The sequence below is a fragment of the Lutjanus erythropterus genome, chromosome 22 (assembly GCF_056507025.1).
Source record: "Lutjanus erythropterus isolate fLutEry1 chromosome 22, fLutEry1.hap2, whole genome shotgun sequence".
In the NCBI taxonomy this organism is placed as follows: domain Eukaryota; kingdom Metazoa; phylum Chordata; class Actinopteri; order Lutjaniformes; family Lutjanidae; genus Lutjanus; species Lutjanus erythropterus.
The window spans coordinates 2294855-2314986 of NC_139338.1; the positions used below are offsets into that span (position 1 = coordinate 2294855).

Here is a 20132-nt window from a genome sequence, read left to right on the forward strand (position 1 = left end):
TGATGGTATTTGTAATGTAATGAAAAAATGTAGATATCTACTATGAACACCAGGACTAGTAAGAGTGGAATAATACTGGTAATTAATACTTTGACAAGTGAGAACTTAGTTGTCGATATCATTGATTAGAAATCAAAATGACATTATGGCTTTGAGTTCAAACTAAGGAATTCAATCACTGTTACTGCTACTGATTAAATGTTAAAAGGGCTCTGCCATACTATTACATACTGTATTATATATTTGTTTTGGAATTAACCAGCAGCCATGGTTTCTGACCATTTTATGGTCCATTATATTGAGACGGCAACTTAATCATTTCATTTTCTTGAGATTCTTTGATGCTCATCTTTATTTTTTAGATCATTATCAGAGATAATGGTTTGATATCTCATTATTTCAGTGAAGGCCATTTTAACAGTTAACTGATGATGAGGACTTCATTATGTCATTATATAAGATGATGTTATTATAAGATGATGTGTTGGCCTATGCATGATTATGATCTGTTACTTATGCTCTGGTCTGGTCTGGTGTTGTCAGAGCAGTATCTTTGAAGGCTCAGAAGACTGACTCCATGATGGAGGCTCAGATGAAACATGATTACCTCCCGATAATGAGAAATTGAAGATCTGATCACCAGAAAACCATGTGTGATGTCTCCAGATAACATTATAATCACTGGCTCTGTCATATCTCACAGCCCTGCTGCTCTCTGGCTGTGAGAGGTTAGCTGGGTGCAGAACAGTGAGTGGTTTGCATTGAACCATCTGAAGGTGCTATCACTTAGAGTTCTCTTTAGAGCCCACAAAAACTGTCACTGTAAAATCAATTTGGAGATAAAACTACTTTATTTTTTGTCCATGACATCACAGAATTAATTTAGAACCACACAGTTTCTACCTTTCTCCTGCCTCTGAAGTACCTGTGAATGATGTGCATACAGCTGCACACAGGGAGATGCTGAATGATGCGTGTAATACGAGATTTTAACCCATCAAGGGCACAAAAATGTGTTGTATGATAGCAGCTAATAGATGAGTAATTAATTAAAGGTTATTTCTGGTATATTCCAACTTGGGTCTTACTTTGATAGTTGTAGCCTTCATATGATGGTTAAATTCTACTCATAAACTTAATTTCTGAGATCTGGGAACACTGTGACATTTGTGCAATAAAGTCCAACCAATCAAGAAACACGATGATCAGACAGGTTGCAGACAAGCTAACAGTTAATGCAGATCAGATTCCTACAGAGGTCCAGTTTTGCAATCCTGCACCCACCCACAATTATCTTCAAGTCAAATCCAAACCTGCTTGGACTTGCGGCTTGTGATCTGACACAAACACAGGTGCTCACGTGTGTTCTTGAAAAAGTATCTATAAACTGGAACAACACCTGTGCTCCCACAGTTGTTTAATATGTTGCTAGCTTGATGCTATCAAAAACGCTAATACATTTTGCCACAAGCAGCAAATCTGCTGATGATACTAAATTTCCTCCAAAAGTCCAACTTGGCCTTTGACAATGTAATTTCCACAATTTGGCATTCTCTACTGCCTAGTTTTGCCTTTATGTCACTGACAAAGGCGTGGCCCGGCATGTTTGACTTTATGACTTGATGTACCAGCTCGCAGCTAGCCTGCATCACTGTCCGATCAGTGATGTCATATTATTTTGCGAAGAGTGAATTTAGGGGTCAAATCTTGTGTTGGTAAACTGATCGAGATGTTAAAAAGACAGCACAATTATTTTCAGCTCTGATTTTTCAAAAAAAAAACAAAAAAAAAAAAAAAAAAAAAAAGCCTGTTCACATTTTGTTCATTTTTACCTGTACCCATGGATTTATTTTATATATATTTTTTTACCTGTTACACAGTCCTGATCCAGTGCAGGACTTTCCAGTGCCAGTCCAAGCAGTGTTGTGCTAGGCCTGGGCTATCTGACAAGAACACACACATCTACAGTTGTACTGTAGAAACACTAAGGCCTTAATTTTGAACTTGAAGTATTTATTTTATTGAGTTTTGTTTGACAGATACAGAGCACATTATAAACTAGCTGTAAATGTGACAGAGTTAGCAAAAACAAGGTTAGCCATTTTCATCTGTTTTTTTTCAGTTTGGATGAAACATAGGGCAGCTTAAGCATCATTCACAGGGCGGAATCTTGCCAGGAAATCATCTGACTTGTCTCAATTTGGAATGAAGGCGCTGTTTGAAAGGATTTTCACACTGGATATAATTAGCTACCCTCAGGATAGCCCTGGTATAATTTAGCCCCTTTCACACACACATTTTTAACCTAGTGTAAACCCAAGCCCAGGGCTATACCAGTCACACACTGCTCTTCTGCTAGCCCTGGGTTAAATGCCTGTACAGTGACTAATGTTTAAATTCCTGCATCATTCTGGAATCAAATAGCCTTTAACTGTTTCATACCGGCTGCTTTTCCACTTTCATGCCAAATGTAGGCATGCTTGTGCTTGCCATTAGAGCTTGAGATCTGTGCCTGAACCCAACAGGACCTTACAGAACCTGATGAGTTTGGGTCAGGTCTCAAATTCATTTATTTTAATTTGTCTCCCCAATTTAGTCATCACCAATTCCAATTCCCTGCATGTATTGTTCCTGTCACTGAAAATTCCTTCTGTTTAGCGCACAGAGAGACTTTGTTAAGAAAAATGTCGGGCTGTAATCGGGTTGAACTTATATATGCTAATGAGGATCAGGTTCGGGTCAGTTTTGGATTGAATTTTGCCGACATCGGGCCTCAACAGGCTTAACTTTTCAGGCATGATTAAAGCCCTACTTGCCTGGACAGTTTTGTTTGTATCACCACTTTCATTCTTCGATCACATCTCGGGGAGGCTACTGATTGACCATGGGCCAGCATAATGAACATTAGCCTGAGGTGGAGTCAAGGGTCATAGGCTCACCTGGCTTGAAGGGTAGTGGAGATGTGTGCATGAAATATGTCATTGCACCAGCTCATTTTTCATACACCTGGGTTCATCTCTGAAGAATAACGGAAAAACTAAACATGCACAACTACCAACAGCATTGGTCAAACAAGGGCAAACTTGGGTATCATTTCTGCTTTGTGTCCTGGAGCTTTCAGCTAACATGACTTTTCGACGTATCACTCAAACCTTCATCATGCTCCACCAATCAAAGGTCAATAATAGCTGTGTCTTTTTCCATTATATTCTTTTTCTTGACAGCTTCTGCAGTGGGTTGTTGGTGCTCAGCTGGCAGACTTAAATTGCATGATAGCTCAACTTCTGCTTCTCACTCATGAAACAGGTGGGATGCATTACATTTTGGGTTTTAGGGAAATACTGTGGGGCAATAGTGGAAACACAAATGGTTTTTGCTCCAGCGGCTTGAGATCCAAGGATATTAATGGCAGCTGACTTGAAGATAGCCCTAGCTTGCAGTGGCACTATAGTGGAAAAGTGGCTAAGGGCACCTTTTAGTTTAGTTGATTTTCAGGAGATAACTCTGCTCTAGAGCAGGGCCAACAAGCCCTAGGACAAAGTTGTGGTTAGTCCTTTCTGGACTGTGTCAGGATTGTGCCAGTGTGAAAACTTTCCTAAGCTGAGGCTAAGAAGGTCCTAACAATGCTTTTACCCCTGGGCTAAGTGCAGTGTGAAAAGCTCTTGACGGTAGTTGCTGAACACATAAAACACGGGTAAAACTAGTTAATCCCCCTCTTTCACTCCCATACTCCACCAACTGATGTTGACCTGCTGGCCAATACTCAGACACTCTATGAACTGATTGGGATAAGGACTTGAAAAGAAAGACCCAAGTTGTAATTGACCAGAATTATTCTTGAACAGATACCATTTCAGGCTTTGTTTCCAAATTGACTATATTGTGATTTTCAATGGATGGCTCACACTGGCTGTGGTCTCACTACCTTTCACTGCTGTTTGTATTGTATTGTTGGAGTTCAAAGTTCAGCTCTGGATGACTGGATGTCTGTATGTGTGCCATCTATCACAGCCTGCACAACTGACTGCTGTATTTGGTCGTACTGAGAGTTTAAATGGCCTGTTTATTGCATGATGATCATCCTGCCTAATGTGCATAGAAATATTGAAGCCCATCCTAGTGTCTATTGTGATTTCTGATTTATGGCCTTGAGGATTCTTAGCTTTTCTTTTTTAGTCTAGACATCTTTAGACTGAGCAAGGTGGCACCTTTTTAAAACCTTGTACTTTGATTCTGTACTGTTTACAGAGAAAGCCCTGCTGGGTCTTGGCTGTTGGTGAAAGAAAAATAAGAGCTGGAGGAAAACCTGTGTACTCTGAGAAACAAGCAGCGGATCTTCCCGACAAGAAAAGCTGGAGCACGTTCTCATCAGATGCGATAACTTAAGCCTTCCATAGTTGCTCAGGGCAGCAGAGAACAAAGTTGAATAACTCTTCTCTTTGTGCCGTGTCTGCTGGGAGTCTCCAGAACAGATGACAAGGCAGAAGTCAGTCGGGTTGAACAGGATACTACATCTCTCCATTATGTCTTTCTGTTCATCAAAGCTCCTGCCTTTACACATCCCCGAGGCAGGGCTCCGCTTTGTCATTATGATAATTTTTTACAACTTTTTTCTATAGAGACTGCAAAACAATGCCTCCCCACACATACACACACTCATACACACACATTTACCTCTATGACTAGAATGGAAAAATCAAACAAACACAACATTTGCTCTGAAATTACGCTCAGTTCGTTCACAACATGACGGGTTCAGTAAAAAGGAAAATACACTTTGAGTAAAAGAGAAATGCATGTATAAAATGCTAAATGGAATACGGGATCATCAGACAGAATGGAATGCACCTACACGAGAATGAAAATGGTCCAACATGACAGTTCCTGGTTGTCTCTTCACTGGAATATTCTGTACAAGAATGTACAACAGTGGAGGTCCTGGATCTCTTTGCTCCTTGCATGTTCCAAGTCACTGGAGGAACCTCAGAAACTGGAACACTGAGAGTTAACAGATGGCCACTAAACATGATCCCAGCCCAGCAAGTCACATGGTTTCATGTCTGGTCCATGCCCTTGTGAATAATCGATCCTACAGGAGGCTCCAAGAGGCCAACTCCATGAGGAACTTCCACGAGATCTTGACAATCAGACTGTTTCCCTCCAATACTGCTGATTCATTGAGTTCTCCACAATCACAGTAGACCAGTTCATCGAAGTAATTCTCATTTTGAGTTCCCATTCTTTTCCTATAACCTCACTATCCAAAAGATCGTCTTTCAGTGTCTGCAAATTTCTTTTGCAACCTTTCAAGGTCATGGTCCATTTCAGTGTCTGCCCCACAACAACAAAACAAGCACAACTTCAATTTTTTTGATAATATTTCTTGAGTTCTTCAGTTTTTTTCTGTTATTTTCAAGATTGCAGATCATCAAGACACCCATTTTTAAACACACACAAATTAAAAAAGAATCTGTAACCAGGAGAGACTGGAGATGAGCGGACAGATGAAGACATGGAACAGTTTTTCTGTTTGTTTATGTCGATATGTGGGTTCAGTTGGTCTTCTCTCAGCTGCCGGCTTTAGCAGACGGTGCCATTCTCCTGTCTGGACTTGGGGCAGGTGGATCGGGGTATGGGCTGAACAGAGGGAGCCAGGGTGCAGAAGAAGCCAGCGATGAGGGTGAGGCCGAGGCCTCCCCAGGCGCAGAACATGGACCAGCCGTAGCCATGGCCGATGTCGTCAGTCAGGCCATACAGGTGCCGCGGGTAACGGGAAAGCTCAAAGTTGATGCCGGCAACACAGGTGCAAAGGGAGATGATGCAGAAGGTTCCTGAAATGATAGAACAAGATATTGAAGGAGATACATACATCAAACCTCTGTCACAGTGAAAGACAACCAAACCTGGGACAACCCTGACCTGAAAGCGGGTAGTGAAATCACTGTCTGCTTTTTAGCCTCTTCAGTTTTAAAACTACTGAAGATGCTGGTATCATATGAAACTAGAAGGCCTGAGGAATCCATAAGTATCAAACATGTCATGCTAGCTAGGGAAGGCTAAAGTTTTTTCCCAGGAGAATGAGTCACGACCCACCCTTAATGTGGTACACTTTGGAAGGACATTTGAGTGGACATTGATTTGATCTAATCAGTTCTCTAGTGGTCAAAGATGGTTTAATTCTGCACCAAATCAAATCAAAGATTTGCCTCCAACAAAACAAAATGTTGATATCCTACTTTTGATTTTCCAAAAATCTTTTTGTATGTTGTTTTATAGCTGTTTCAAGTGGCCACGCTTGAAGGCAAAGTGAAAAGCCTGTCACGATAGAGGTGTTTATTATTGTGCTTTCAGTCAGTCTCTCCTTGAAAGAATTCACGGTGTTGCTATTTGTTCATATAAAGTGACAGTAGTTATGTGAAGAATAAAAAAATAAAATACTGATGATTCAACCATTAAAGTTTCAGGTCCATCAGATGTTGGAATATATTGAAAAATATACAATGACTGCAAATAAAAACTTGAAAAGTCAAGCCATGGCTTGTATGGACAACATGAATAAATGCATACTGTAATATTGATGTATAATAGAATTGTATTGTGTGGTAATTAATCATCAGCCATGATTTCTGACTATTTTATGGTCCATTATGTTCAAGCAGCAACTTAATCATTTCATTTTCATGTGATTCTTTGATGATCGTTTATATTTTTTAACCATCATAATGGTTTGATGTCTCATTATCTCAGGGAATGCTTGATGATGAGCTGATGATGAGGACATCATTATGTCATTATGTAAGACGATGTTATTATAAGATTATGTCTTCCTACGCATGATTATGATCTGACACTTATTCTCTGGTCTGGTCTTAGAGGCCTCTTAGAAGAGGAATGACTCCATGATGGAACAGGATTGGATGAAACATGATTGACTCCAGATAATGAGGAATTGAAGATCTGATCACCAGAAAACCATGTGTGATGTCTACAAGTAACATTATAATTACAATATCACTGTCTCATTATCATCCTGCTCTCTGGTTGTGAGGGTTTAACGGAGAAGAAGTTCAAACCCAGCCTACTAAAGTCAGATTTGAAAAGTTACTGAAATTATTTGTTGGCAGACTAGTTTGCAGATACAATAAATATAAATGTTTCTTCATTATGTTGGTAAAAAAAATGCTTTATATTTCCTACAGCTCAGTGTCTCATTGTTTGATTGTTTGTACTGATCATTGAATCATGAAAATTTCAGACCATCAGGTGATGGAAATGCTCTACTCTTGGAAACAAGGGTTCCAAAAGGTTTCTTTCTGGAGGGCTACACAGAACCATATGAAGAACAAAGAAGAACCACCTTTATAGAAAAAAAGAGAATTGTTAAAGTCATTGCAGAACTCTTTCATCTTCTTACTACGATAGTATTCAAGGGTTCTCAGAAGAACCCCCTGAGGTCTCTTGCTCTTGTACAAAGAGCTGCTCCTATTGAGAAATTTGGACTTGAATTAGGTAAGACTAAATCCTGGTGAAGAATCAAGTTGTTAACAAAGCAACTGTTAGGAGAAAGGAGGAGGCTTAAGAGTTCTCAAGCGGAGGAGAAAATGTCAGAGACAAAGGGCCCTATCTTAAACCCAGCATAAAGCAGATGTGCTGCTGGTGCAGGTGGCTTTGCTATTTTACACCAACACAGTTGTCATTTTTGCCACGTCTGCAAGATGCGTCTGGCCTGTGCAGCCATGGGTGGGAGGTCTAAAAATGAAAGCAAACCAAAGGCGTGGCCCGGCATGTTTGCTATCTTGTGCTCGGTGCACTGGAGTAAAAAACGACTTGTGCTTTAGACCAGCTAAAACCTGGTTGATGTGGAAAGTCTGTGGCGCAATCCGTTTAAATGCGCAAGATAGTAACCAGCTCATTTAGCTGAAGCAAACACACACACACACACACACACGACTCCACAATCACAAAACACCTTCATTTATGTTCAGTCTTTTCCCCTCACAGGAGTGTGGATCAGTAAAGTGTCCTTTGAGCATATTTTCAATCCAAAATAAAGTGTAAATATTGCAACAAGCAGCATGTATGTGTGTCTCGCGTTTGGCTGGGGTCTGTGTGCTTCTGTCAGAGCCTGATACTAGCTGGATACCTCGTAGATAACCCATGCGTAATTTTGTGCAACTTCAGAAACACTTTCTTATTCTGTTTCCTCCACCCACAGTAGTGTTTGCAGGATGGAGGAATGTTCAGTCACAACCTTGATCAGCAGACTGATCACACAGTCACAGTACTTTCACAGTTCATTCATTTCCACTGGATGTCCACACCTCACAGGCTCATACAGCGGGCTTTCCTCCTTAACATTGTAAATAAACTTAAGCAAATAAATATAACAACTCTCAGCATGTGAATTTTGTAGGCTACTTTTAGTTTTTGGATCAATCAATCACATTCTTTAAAAGCATGAGTCATACCTACCACACCCCCTCACTATGATAAAGGATTTCTCCTCTCCAGCTAGGACTCCTTGCTAAAGATTTTTAGGCTAAGTTAGAAGTTCTCTGAGAGTTTTCTTACAATGTTTGTGAACCTATAGTGATGTTTGTGCCTTGGAGCATCAAAGGGATCTTACTAGAATGACCAGAGTGTGTTCTAGATAAAACCCATGCATATAAAAATGTTTGCGGTAGAACTCCCAGAGAGGATTCTGGGTGGAGCCATTACACCATAGAAGGATTCTCTGTAGAATCTGTCATAGGTGGTTCTGGGTGAAACCTGTCACAGATGGGTCTAGGTATAACCCTTTATATTGGCTTCAAGGTAGAACTCTCTGGAAAAGATCCATATGGAACCTTTATAAAAGGAACCAAAGAGGAGAGATCAGTCTCTCTGCTCATTATTATTCATTTATTATATCATTATTTCCTGGATCTTTGAATAAAATGGTATTTCCAAAAAAAGTCACCAACACACGAACAATGGGCAAAACCCCAGGAGATCACACAGAGAACATGCCACCAAACCTCTGATATCCCTGCTTTAAATGTTTAATCTGTCCACTTTATCTCATCTGAATGAGTCCTTTATGTGAGACTCTGTTTAGCAGAAGCAGTTGGAGACTAAATTTGGCCTCATTCTGGGAGCTCAGTGACCCTGTGGGCTGTTTCACTGTGATTTGGCCACTGCAGACTGACCCAGCCTATTTCTTGTGCCTTTATTGCCAAGCAACATAATTGACTTTTTAATTGCCTGTTCATTATACAACTGTAGGGCACAGCACTAATCCGGGGCCCATCATAATTGAGTGTGCAGTTGCCTCCTGCCAGACCAGAGCTGTTCAACACACATCACATCAGTGTGTGTGTGTGTTAGTTACTACTGACTAGCCACTGCCAGAAAGTGGGACACAGGGTTGTGTGTGTGTGTGTGTGTGTGTGTGCATGTGTGCGCTTGGGGGATGCAGGGGCTGGAGATGCTACACACTCATGTTCAGATGGGTAGCTTAGCATAGCTGGCCAGGCTGTGTTCATCTTGGTGAATAACACACCTCAGAGGTGAAGAAGTTGACCATGAACCATAACACTGCTGCTTTGAAACCAAACAGGGACATTGATGCATTGATATGTTCGTAAATGGCCAAAAAATAAGGAAATGGGCCTAGAAGTGGGACACAGCCAGTGACTGTGCGCAGCTTCCTTAAGACAGTGAGGTTGTCAGGTTTGACAGATCATGCCTGTAGAAAGACCAAAGCCTGTGCTCATTGTAGGGCTGCACAAATAATCCAAAATTAGTCTCAACTGTGGTTTTGGCTTCTGACAATTAAATGAACATGATTGATGTTTAAAATGAGGGCTCAGCTCACAGAAAACTGCTGAAAATCAATCTGAGTGCTTTATAAAGTAAGGATGATCTGATGGTAGGGTGCACAGACTTGCAGAGGCAAAGTGCAGCGCTATACATCATACATGTCTGTTTGGCATACATAAACAGGCAAGCTAACTTTAACATTGGATTCAGCTGAGTGCATAAATTATATGCACAAAAATGGTAGCCCCATCTGAGAGCTGACATTTGTCCACTTATTATTTATCCTGTTGAGACTGTGATGTTTTCAGTGTTGTGTTATAGAGTTCTGGGAACTCTGAAACTTCTTCCATCACTCATTACCTGCCCTGCTTGTATGTCTTGCTTCTCACTACATCGTCTCATTGGTTGCACTTTGAAAGGTCAGCAGCAACCGAGGTCGAAGTGAAAATTCAGTCATTATCTACTCATCCTCATCCTGATTGAAGGTCACGTTTAGTTTTTTAGTTCACAAAACACTGCTGGAGTTTCACAGGAAAACAGTGTTGCAGAATCCTCCAAACAATGGAAGTGAATGGTGACCAGTATTCACACGTAAAAAAACAACACAATAAAAAGATAAAATGCCTCCATACTGGAGGGAATATGGTGTGACACTAAGTTCAGAACAAAAGTTTGCTGATGTTATCATGGTGACCTTTATTTCACTAAATTTCAATTTGGACCCTTTTTATGAGTTCTTTCTCCTGTCATTGTTAACTATTGATTAAAAAAATGTTGGTTGTTTTCGCTTCTGAAGTGCGGCATGCCAGAAAAAGTTTGAGAATCACTATTTAACAGAAAACTGTTAATCACTTTGGTTATGCTTTCAGTGAAGGTCATGTCTATAATACATTGTAAGCACATTAAAAAGACATTATAATGCATTTATAAGGTTGCATAAAACCAAAGTATTTTAAGTGGTGGTAGAGTGTAATTAATTATAAATTCCACATTCATAATGCTTTATAGCTCCATGTCAAAGTGACAGCAGTGTTAAAAATTGAGATTCATTAATAGGGCTGAGTGATACAATCCCTAAAGATTCAAAGAAGAATCTGAGTCCTGGCTTACACAGCACATTATAACTACCATGACTTTCACCAGTTATAAAGACACATAGGGAAATGCTCTAATGTGTCATAACAGATTATAAAGTGTATGTAATAATGTCTTATAAACATCAATAATGCAGCAAAACAATATAGCATTACTTTGTGAGCAATAAGTAAAGTAACAGTACAGTATAAAGTTATTTGCAATTATATGATGTTAATAAGACATTATTCCATTTCAGAAACTTAATTAACACTTTAACCTGTTATGACATGTTAGAGCAGTTCTCTATGAGTCTTGAACTGGCTAAAGTAGTTACAACATGCAGTGGAACCCAGGACTCAAATTCTTCTTTCAAACACTGCTGTCACTTTGGCATGTAGCTATAAAGCATTATGAATGGCTGACATATAAAACATTGTGTCACCACGTACACTTTGTTACAAGTTGTCATGCATGATTGTAGACATTTCTTAAGAGTTTAATGCTGCCTTATAGATGCATTGTAATGTCTTATGAATGTGCTTATAATGCATTATAAACACCTTCATAGAAAGTCTTACTATTATGTGCTGAGATGATTACACTGCAGTTCTTTTAACAAAAGAAGTGTGATGAAGTAAAATGCAGATTTATAGAGGCCCATCACCACCAGAGAAATCAGTAAATAAACCCAAAGTTTCTTTATCGATGATAAAATGTGTTCCTTCAATGTTATTAATTTGTTTTTGTACAGTATGGGATGTCTGATAAGGTGGTGATACTATAATCAGCTTTCACTGACTGTGTATGAGTGTGTGTGACTCACCTCCCATGAGGAAGAGGAGGCCGGCCACATACTGCATGAGTCCTCTGTCCCAGCAGCAGCCGAGCACACCGATGATCCAGCCAAACAGGATGATGGCCACTGCCATGCCCATGAAACCTGCCGTCATCCGCCGCAAGTCTGAGGAGACACAGAGGAAAGAGAGAGAGAGGTTAAACATGAGGAGAACACTGACCTGAGGAGAGGAAACATGACACATACATGTTCACGCTGCGTCAAAACCCCGTTTCAATCATAATAACTGTCAGTGGAGAAAGAAAAATATTCTGAGGTCCTTCCTTCAGTTTTGGGTTGATAACCGGCCCCGCTGAAATAAACATTGAATACTTGCTGGCAGCAGAAATGTAACAGGACGGCACTTCCAGCCCATAAAGTTCATCAGTGTCAGTCACTGGTCCAGTTCTAATGAAAACTGTACAGACGATGATGCATTTGGACACAGTGGCTTAGCAATTTAAATACTCCCACACCCTGAGTCCAACTGACACGCAACCAGCTACACACATCCAGCTGTCCTTTCAAGTCAGGGAAGATCTTGTAAGAGGGGGGAGTGGTTTCAGAATAAAATAACTGAGGGAAACAACCCAATAAAAATGGGTTGCAGACCCATTTTCTCCGGTAGTTGCCAATAGGCAGAATAAAATCCACACCATATTTCCACAAATTCTGTCTAGCAGCAATGTCAACTCTTCGACACTAGAACAGCTGAGGAAGTCATTTGAACATTTTTTCTTTTTTTTTGTTTCATTTTCATTCTCTTGACCATTTTAGGCTGTGATAATTATTTGTGATGGTTCTAGGGGGAAAACTGTTAATATCAATGCTAAAATAACATGTTTATAATCTTCTGAAATACATTTACATATACATACATGTAATTCATACACTATGTAATTCTACATTAATCTAAAATTTGAATCAGATCACAAATAGTAAAGAAAAATACTGCTGTGAATATATGCAATCATTACAGTTTATTTCACAAGATGGCAGCATATTGATAAATATATAAATAAATGTTTAAAAAATATATATATTTTGGTGTTATTTAATTTTTTTAAAAGGTGTGAATGCACCCAAGATGCATTGCAGTCTGGGCCATACTCTCTCAGCAATGTGTATGTTAATGTGTCCTGGGTCCTGTCCAGTCCGTCCTCTCTAGTAAAACATGCATGTAGGTATTCTGACAAATATTTCCGTTTATTGTTAGAAAATGGAGAAATATAAAGAGCAAGTAAGTATGAATATGGTTGTCAGAGGTGAGGTGGATGATGACTCAAACAAACATTGTTATGTTTGCACCACCTCAATATGTCCTGTATCTGTTTCAAATTAAAAGCCTTCTCTCTTTCAGTGGACTGTGCATGTTAGTTATGAGGTGATGACATCTTATTGTATTTTTCATCAGTCTACAAATGTAGATGTTATGGCAATTCATTATGTATTTTTCTCAGTCTGTGTCTCAAAGACACACCAGATTTCTCTTTTGGATCTTCTGCTGAAAAAGTTTGGGACCCAGTGCTGTAACTGAACTGACCACATGATGGCAGCAGAAAAAGCTGTGAACAAACCTCTGACATATTATCAACTTATTCAGTTCATATGGTGAATGTATTAGTGAACAGTTGCCTACTTACACATACAGCAGAGAAACATCTGACTGTAAAAGTGGCCAGATGTTCCACACGGCTGAAAGTCTGAGCCTGTGCAGAGGTGCAGCAGAAGGTTTTACACTTTGAGATTCATTGTTGACTGTCGGCTTTGTGATGTTTTACAATACTGTGTTATTTTACATTTGAGGGGATTATTGATTATTTATATTTTGCTTTTTTTTTTTTTTGCACGCTGCCTTCTCAACATCAAGACTGATTCGATGGAACTGGATGGAAAAATAACACATAGAAAAGATGATTCTTTGGTGTATCTATCAGTGCGTATCAAGCTCAACAGATTCAACAAGAGGAAAATTATGTAAAAGATGTAACAGGACAAAAAGAATGTAATAACTTGAAAATGACATGACAGAACATTACAGGATGTAACAGGACTTAGGACGTAACATGATGTAAACATGACATAACAAGACTTAACAAGACATTACATGAGGTAACAAGATGAAAACAATATAAAAGATATGACAAGATGAAAATTACATAGCAAGAATTAACAAGATGAAAACAATGTAAAGGACATAATAAAACAAAAATGACTTACAAGATGTAGCAAGACAAAAATGACAAAACATGTAACAAGAAAAAAGAAGATAAAAGAGTAACATGACAAAAATGATGTAAAAGACCTAACAAGATGAAAACAACATCAACGATGTAACAAGAACAAAACAATGTAACAATATATAACAAGATGAAAATGACATAAAAGACGCAACAAGACAAAAAAAATGCTAAAGACTTAAGAAAATGAAAATGACAGGGTGTAACAAGATGAAAATGATGTGAATGATGAAAACTACATAAATGATGTCATAAAATAAAAATGACGCAAAAGATGTAACAAGTCAAAAATGACAAAATAAAATGAAACAAGACAAAAAGTTAAAGACCTAACGAGATGAAAACAACATAAAGATGAAACACAAAACAACATGGCAATACATAACAAGATGAAAATAACAAATGATGCAAAAAGACAAAAACAACGTAACAAGATGAAACAGACAGAGGGAGATTTGACTGCAGACAAATGGTGAGGTTCAGTTAGCTCTGTGCAGAAAAAGACAGTGGAAATGCTCTTACTTTTATACTTAGGACATTTCAGAGCCTGTATTTTTTCACTTTTACTGCAGTAAAGACGTTGAATCAGTACTTCTAGTCTTTTTTTTTTTTTTGTTACACAAGTATCTGTACCTCTACTCCAGTAAAGAGTGTGTGCACTGTTTCCATCTCTGGTGTCATTGCCTTTAACAGACCGTCTCATGGTAACAGTTCACTCCTTGGCCTCATTTGCTTCTTCATGTTGGGTTCATATGAACATCAGTATTGAGCCGTCCCATACCTAAACTCCAGAGCAACATATTGCCTCTAACTGTTAATATGAAACACACTCTGTCTTCAAAGCCAGCAGCGAGGTGTTTGTTCTGTACTAAGAGCCTAATTATTGGTAATATGCATACTTCAGTTCTGAGAGAAGGACTGCTCAGTGATGGAGGGCAGCAGAAGTCAGACACATTATTAAAATGTCTATTTACCATCATGTTATATATGAAACTGAAGTGCAGTCTTATAAATGTGGTCCATTCTGTGGAGACGACAGTGTGAGGGTAAACAGACAGAGTGTGAACGAGGCCGTGCTCTGCCACAAGGACAGCAGTGAGCTCTGCAGGAGGCTAATGACATTGACAGCGACTGGCTGCAGAGAGCGGCTGAAATATGAAGAGGAGGAAGAGCTCCAAGCAAAAATCCAGACCCCCCCTTCTCAAGTAGATTAGAATGTCATGGATGAGGAGCGCTGTCGGGGGAAGGATGGGGGAGGAAGAGGGTGAGGGAAGGAGGAGGCCGGGGGCTGGATGGAGCAGGACTCGGCTGGAAGACACAATGTGGTGGGGCGAGAAAGGTCAAAACATTTGGCCTGAGAGCAGAACTGTAGAGCACCAGAAAACAAGCCCGCTCTAATGTAGAACATGCTGATCATGTTCCTTCAGATTCACTCCTGAGATCTTCATCCTTTCACTGCCAGCAGCCTCTGAGACACACATCACATATTGACCAGCCTCAGGTAGTGCAAATACATTGTTGTAAAATCTGACTTTGGCCTCCTCTGACCCAGAGCTCTGCAACCTGCAGCTCTTTTGCCCTTCTCCACTGGCTCCATGTGGCTTTGACAAAAAACTGTATGGGAATTAATAGCCTTTTTTTCATTTTGATTGTATCGTTTTATAATTGTATCATTTAGCATTTAATTTTTGAGGTTTTTTTTTTTTAATTGCGAGTCAATTTAAAATAGTGATTTGTCATTATTTGGGTGCCTGAAGATACAATGGTTGCAAATGAACATATTAAATTATTAACCATTATTTACTTTAATTTCAGTGAGGTTACTCTATGGTTTTTGAAATACATTTTTTGGGTGGGGCTTCCAAAATTCAAAGATTCAAGTTAACATAAAGAAGAAAAGTAAATGATCACAACAAAACATTAGTAGCTGGAAAAACTAAAAAAATCTATTTAAGTTACCTTGAAATGTAGAGTTTTCTCAGCTTTTCCTTTTTACAGTGTATACAAAAATGTTTTAATATTTCATCAACTACAATGTGTGTCATAACGTATGTCATATGATAAACAACACTAATATACTTTTTTCTCATTGAAAAAAGTACATAACTTCTGAAACCAAACTTACACACCTGCATTAGAGAAATATTTGCCACAGAAGGCACATACTGTAGTAAAATATATTTAAAGCTGCACTGGTTTTGACCACTGGGGGGGCGGGTTAAAATGTAATGTAAAATATATTGTCATTTACAAGAGTTTATACTACACATTTGAATTGCCTCTAGATGAAGTCAGAACACCATGTTAGTGCTATGTGTGACAGACATGTTTGACCTGCTGGTAGACCAACTTTTAAGTTGGAGACTCTTGTGTCAAAGACTTTTAAAGAGAGACTTTAAGCTCATTTATAGCAAATGGTTGTACAGTCGGTCTGCACTCTGAGGGAACTCTAAAAGACTCAAAGAAGCAACAGGAGTCCTGCTGGGAGAACTAATCCCACTTAATAAACACAAACTTACATGAATAGTCCCTCTGAGATAAAAATCAACTAAAAGCTTAACACATGAGGAGGAGGTTGGGGTGATGGAGGAGCTGAAGCAGTAAACAGCGTTGGCACGAGTGTACATGAGCTGAGTAATAGTGACAAGTAATGCAAGCGAGACTTCAGAGCTCTGCCTGAACCAACAATATGTTCATATCTGAGCTGTGGGCTACAAAACCAAGTCTGTTTGGAAGCCACCACAACCCTAAATGACGGTGAAATAAAACACTAACATAGAGACCAAACAGCTGAAAGGACTTCTACAATATTCTACATATTTTAAAAGAACTACATCTGTGAAAAGGCATAGTTCAGGTTTTTTGAAGTGTGATTGTATGAGGTACTTATCCCTACAGTAGATGGTGGGCCATTCAAAATTTTTTAGATATCTAAAATACATGTTGCTGCTGACCCTGTCAAACTTAAAAAAAAACCTGAACTATTCCTTTAAAGTGACAATCCATTATACAAGTTGAGACATTTTAAAGTGTCTTGGACATGGAATTATTACATATAATTCAATAAAGTTCTATTATGCCAGTTTCTTAATGGGGTGGGGGTAAAAAAAACTGGAACACGTGTTTTCTTGTAAGTGTAAATGTAATTCTGAAGTGAAGGGGTTAAGCAGTGAGGAAGTTAGTGACAGTATGACAATGATCAATAAAACAAGAGCCACAGCTGACAATAACTGCATGAGCAGCCTCTGAGGACGTGGTGTAACAGGAGCGTGATGTGTTAAACACAGGCAGCAGGAATGTGTCATCCCACCAGTGAAGGATGAGTGGAGGCAGGCGCTGTTTGACATTCAGATGGTGCAGAGAAAAGTGAAGGTGTGGATGTTGAACAGGCGGTTATGTGGAGACATTTACTCTGACTGTGATCAAAGGTTTGTCTAACAGGCCCAATCCAATTTTTCACTCTGAAAATGTGAGTGCTTTCATGTACATAATGAAAGAGGCTGAGCTGTCTGGAAAATCAGCATTTTGCCTTTTACAAAAATTATTCAATTCAAAATATAGACTTGTTTTACAGCATGGTGTGGTTGTAAAGACATCTTTAACAGCTTCAGAATATTGTGTAAACCAGATACATTACATTTAAATATTATCACGTTTCTGAGAGTCAGTGCATGTTATAATATTGTGTTTATATTTTAGTTTACATGTCTATTCTACATTTTCAGGGGCAAATATTATATTTTTCCACTGCTGTTATAAACTGGATAAAAATACAGCAAAATTCTAACAATAATGTACCATTCTTCCTAATACAGGAAAATACTGTAATTTTTGTCCTGTATTTTGTAAAACAGTTTAGACTCAAGACTAAGTTTGTGTGGCAGCTCATTTATCACTGATGTGTTTCCTTGAAGCACTTTAAGAATTTACAGCATATTTTACTTGGTTTGTAAGATGTTTACAAAAATGTAAAGTTCATTTTAATTAACTGTAAGTTTTAATACTAGACCATTAAAATTAAAGACACATTGTTCTTTACAGCCTTATGTCAGTTTACAGCTGTTTTATTCATTTTCGTATGAAGAAAACTTTTCAGCAGTCCACTGTTAATGTATTACGTACAGTATATTACTGGAGTGACTAGCAGTATTCCACTGTAAGGCTCACTTTCTACTGCAGTGTTTCACAAACTTTTTTTCTGGGGACCCACTTTTTACAAATAATAGACCATCACAACACAATTTAGGCCCTAAGAATAAATCTTAAGAAGAGTAAATTTGTGCATAAACAAACTTTGCCATCACCGTGTCTTATCTTAATGCATGCAAATGCATTTTATTGAAATCATTACACATTTTAAATGCTTCATAAATTAAAAAAAAAAAAAAATCAGGTTAAAAGGCCATCTTATTATTTTAACTTCCTCTTCTCAGGAAAAAATATATAATACATATTTTAAATCTTACATTTTTTTGAATTTCTTCCATAGACTGTGACCCACCTGTGGGTCCTGATCCAGTCTTGAGGGAATGACTGTTCTGTACAATAATAATCTTTGACAATAATAATCTGTTGTAGTAAATTGCTGCAGTGACGATGCAGAAATAAAATCACAGGGAAATCTGTCACAGTATCTAACAACTATAGTTACTTATGGCATATACTGCAAGTATATAGCTTATATTTACTCAACAGATTGGGGTTAGAGTTCCATAAAAGTATTATGTAACATGGCATCAGTTTAATAACCTGACACATTTTTTTGAAGTAAAAGTAGTAATACTCTTCTACATATACTGTATATAACAATACTTGGAAAAAAAGGACACTGATTTTTGATATACTTTTGTACTTAAAAAGCAACGTTATACTTAATCTGCTTCTTTAAGATGGTGATGGAAGTTTTTTCCAGAGAAAAGTGAGAGTAATTCTGCCCTCTAGACTAGAGAGATGCCAGAGAAATGTACCTTTGGCTCGGTAGGTGGGATGGTAAGAAGCTTGAGTGTTCAGAATATGAATGTATATATATATATATATATATATATATATATATATATATATATATATATATATATATATATATATATAAATTGGGATTCTGAAGCTGAAATAAGGTGTTATTATTTTTTTTTACAGTGTCCCTCAACCAAAATGGCTTTAGTTGCCCAAAATGAGTCGTGACTGAAATATTTCATGTGACAAACGGGTGTCATGTCCAGTCCAGGTGATCTGCATTTCTTTAACGTCATGGAGACAGTGTCTTCAGATGTGTAAACAAACAAATATAATATACATACAAACAGTGTTAGACATTTTTCAGGCTGACTGTCACTGAGCTGTTTCTGACTCTGTGCATGACTTTATGAGCGAGGAGCCCATGTGGAACTCCCTGTCAGGAGGCCTGTCACTCACACACTGTAACCATGGTGACCCCTGACCTTTACAGTGAGGCATGAGTATGAACTTGGTGGACGCTGTCTGACAGCTAGTGACACTGCAGAAGTCCTGATACTTGCTGAACATCCACACTGTCACACATGCTTCCTCTTTTTCATATTATATAGTTTTGCTTTAAATTTTGCTATGATCCTTTTATTACATGAAGTATATTTTTCCATATTGAATATTCTTTACTTCTGTTCCTTAAGAAACCATGCTGCTGACTTCATGTTCTACATGTGTGATGCATACAAACTCATCAAATACAGCAGCTTGGTTAGTGGCTTTATGCTTCAAACTATGACACTAGAGGTACTCTAGTGTCAGTTCTGCACGTGCAGAGCTCTGTGGTCAAGTTAGCATTAATAAAAATGCAATGCTTGGGTAGACTTTCAAAAGAAAAGCACAGAAAACTACTTGGATGGGTTTAGGGAAAGATCACGGTTTGGGTTAAAGTAAGCATGTTCTGTTCCGTTCCATTTCATAACTTACATCACCTGATGTCTCTTAGTTAGTGACATCTTTTTCCATGTCTGTTCAAGTTGGTTACATCACTTTTGTAACTTAAATTTACTTCCGTAATAACATCACGTTCATTTTTTACATTTATGTTATGCAATGCAAGGCATTACTATACAATACAACACGATGCAATGCAACATAACATAGCATGACTTAAAGTGACGTACCCTCTAGTGTCAGTTCTCCACATGTTAGAGATAAGTCGAGTAACAAATAAT

At 38.4% G+C, this 20132-nt stretch overlaps 1 protein-coding gene across 1 annotated transcript in view; it reads right to left on the reverse strand.

Moving 5' to 3' along the window:
- Positions 1-1992: 1992 nt before the first annotated feature.
- The window catches only part of tmem178bb (transmembrane protein 178Bb), a 167074-nt gene continuing 148934 nt past the window's right edge, over positions 1993-20132 (reverse strand). The window contains exons 4-5 of the mRNA XM_084711139.1: positions 11702-11839; positions 1993-5831 (exon numbers count right to left, since the gene is read on the reverse strand). Of these exons, the coding sequence (XP_084567265.1) occupies positions 5581-5831; positions 11702-11839 (389 nt within the window). The 3' untranslated portion in view covers positions 1993-5580. The remainder of the gene's footprint in view (positions 5832-11701; positions 11840-20132) is intronic.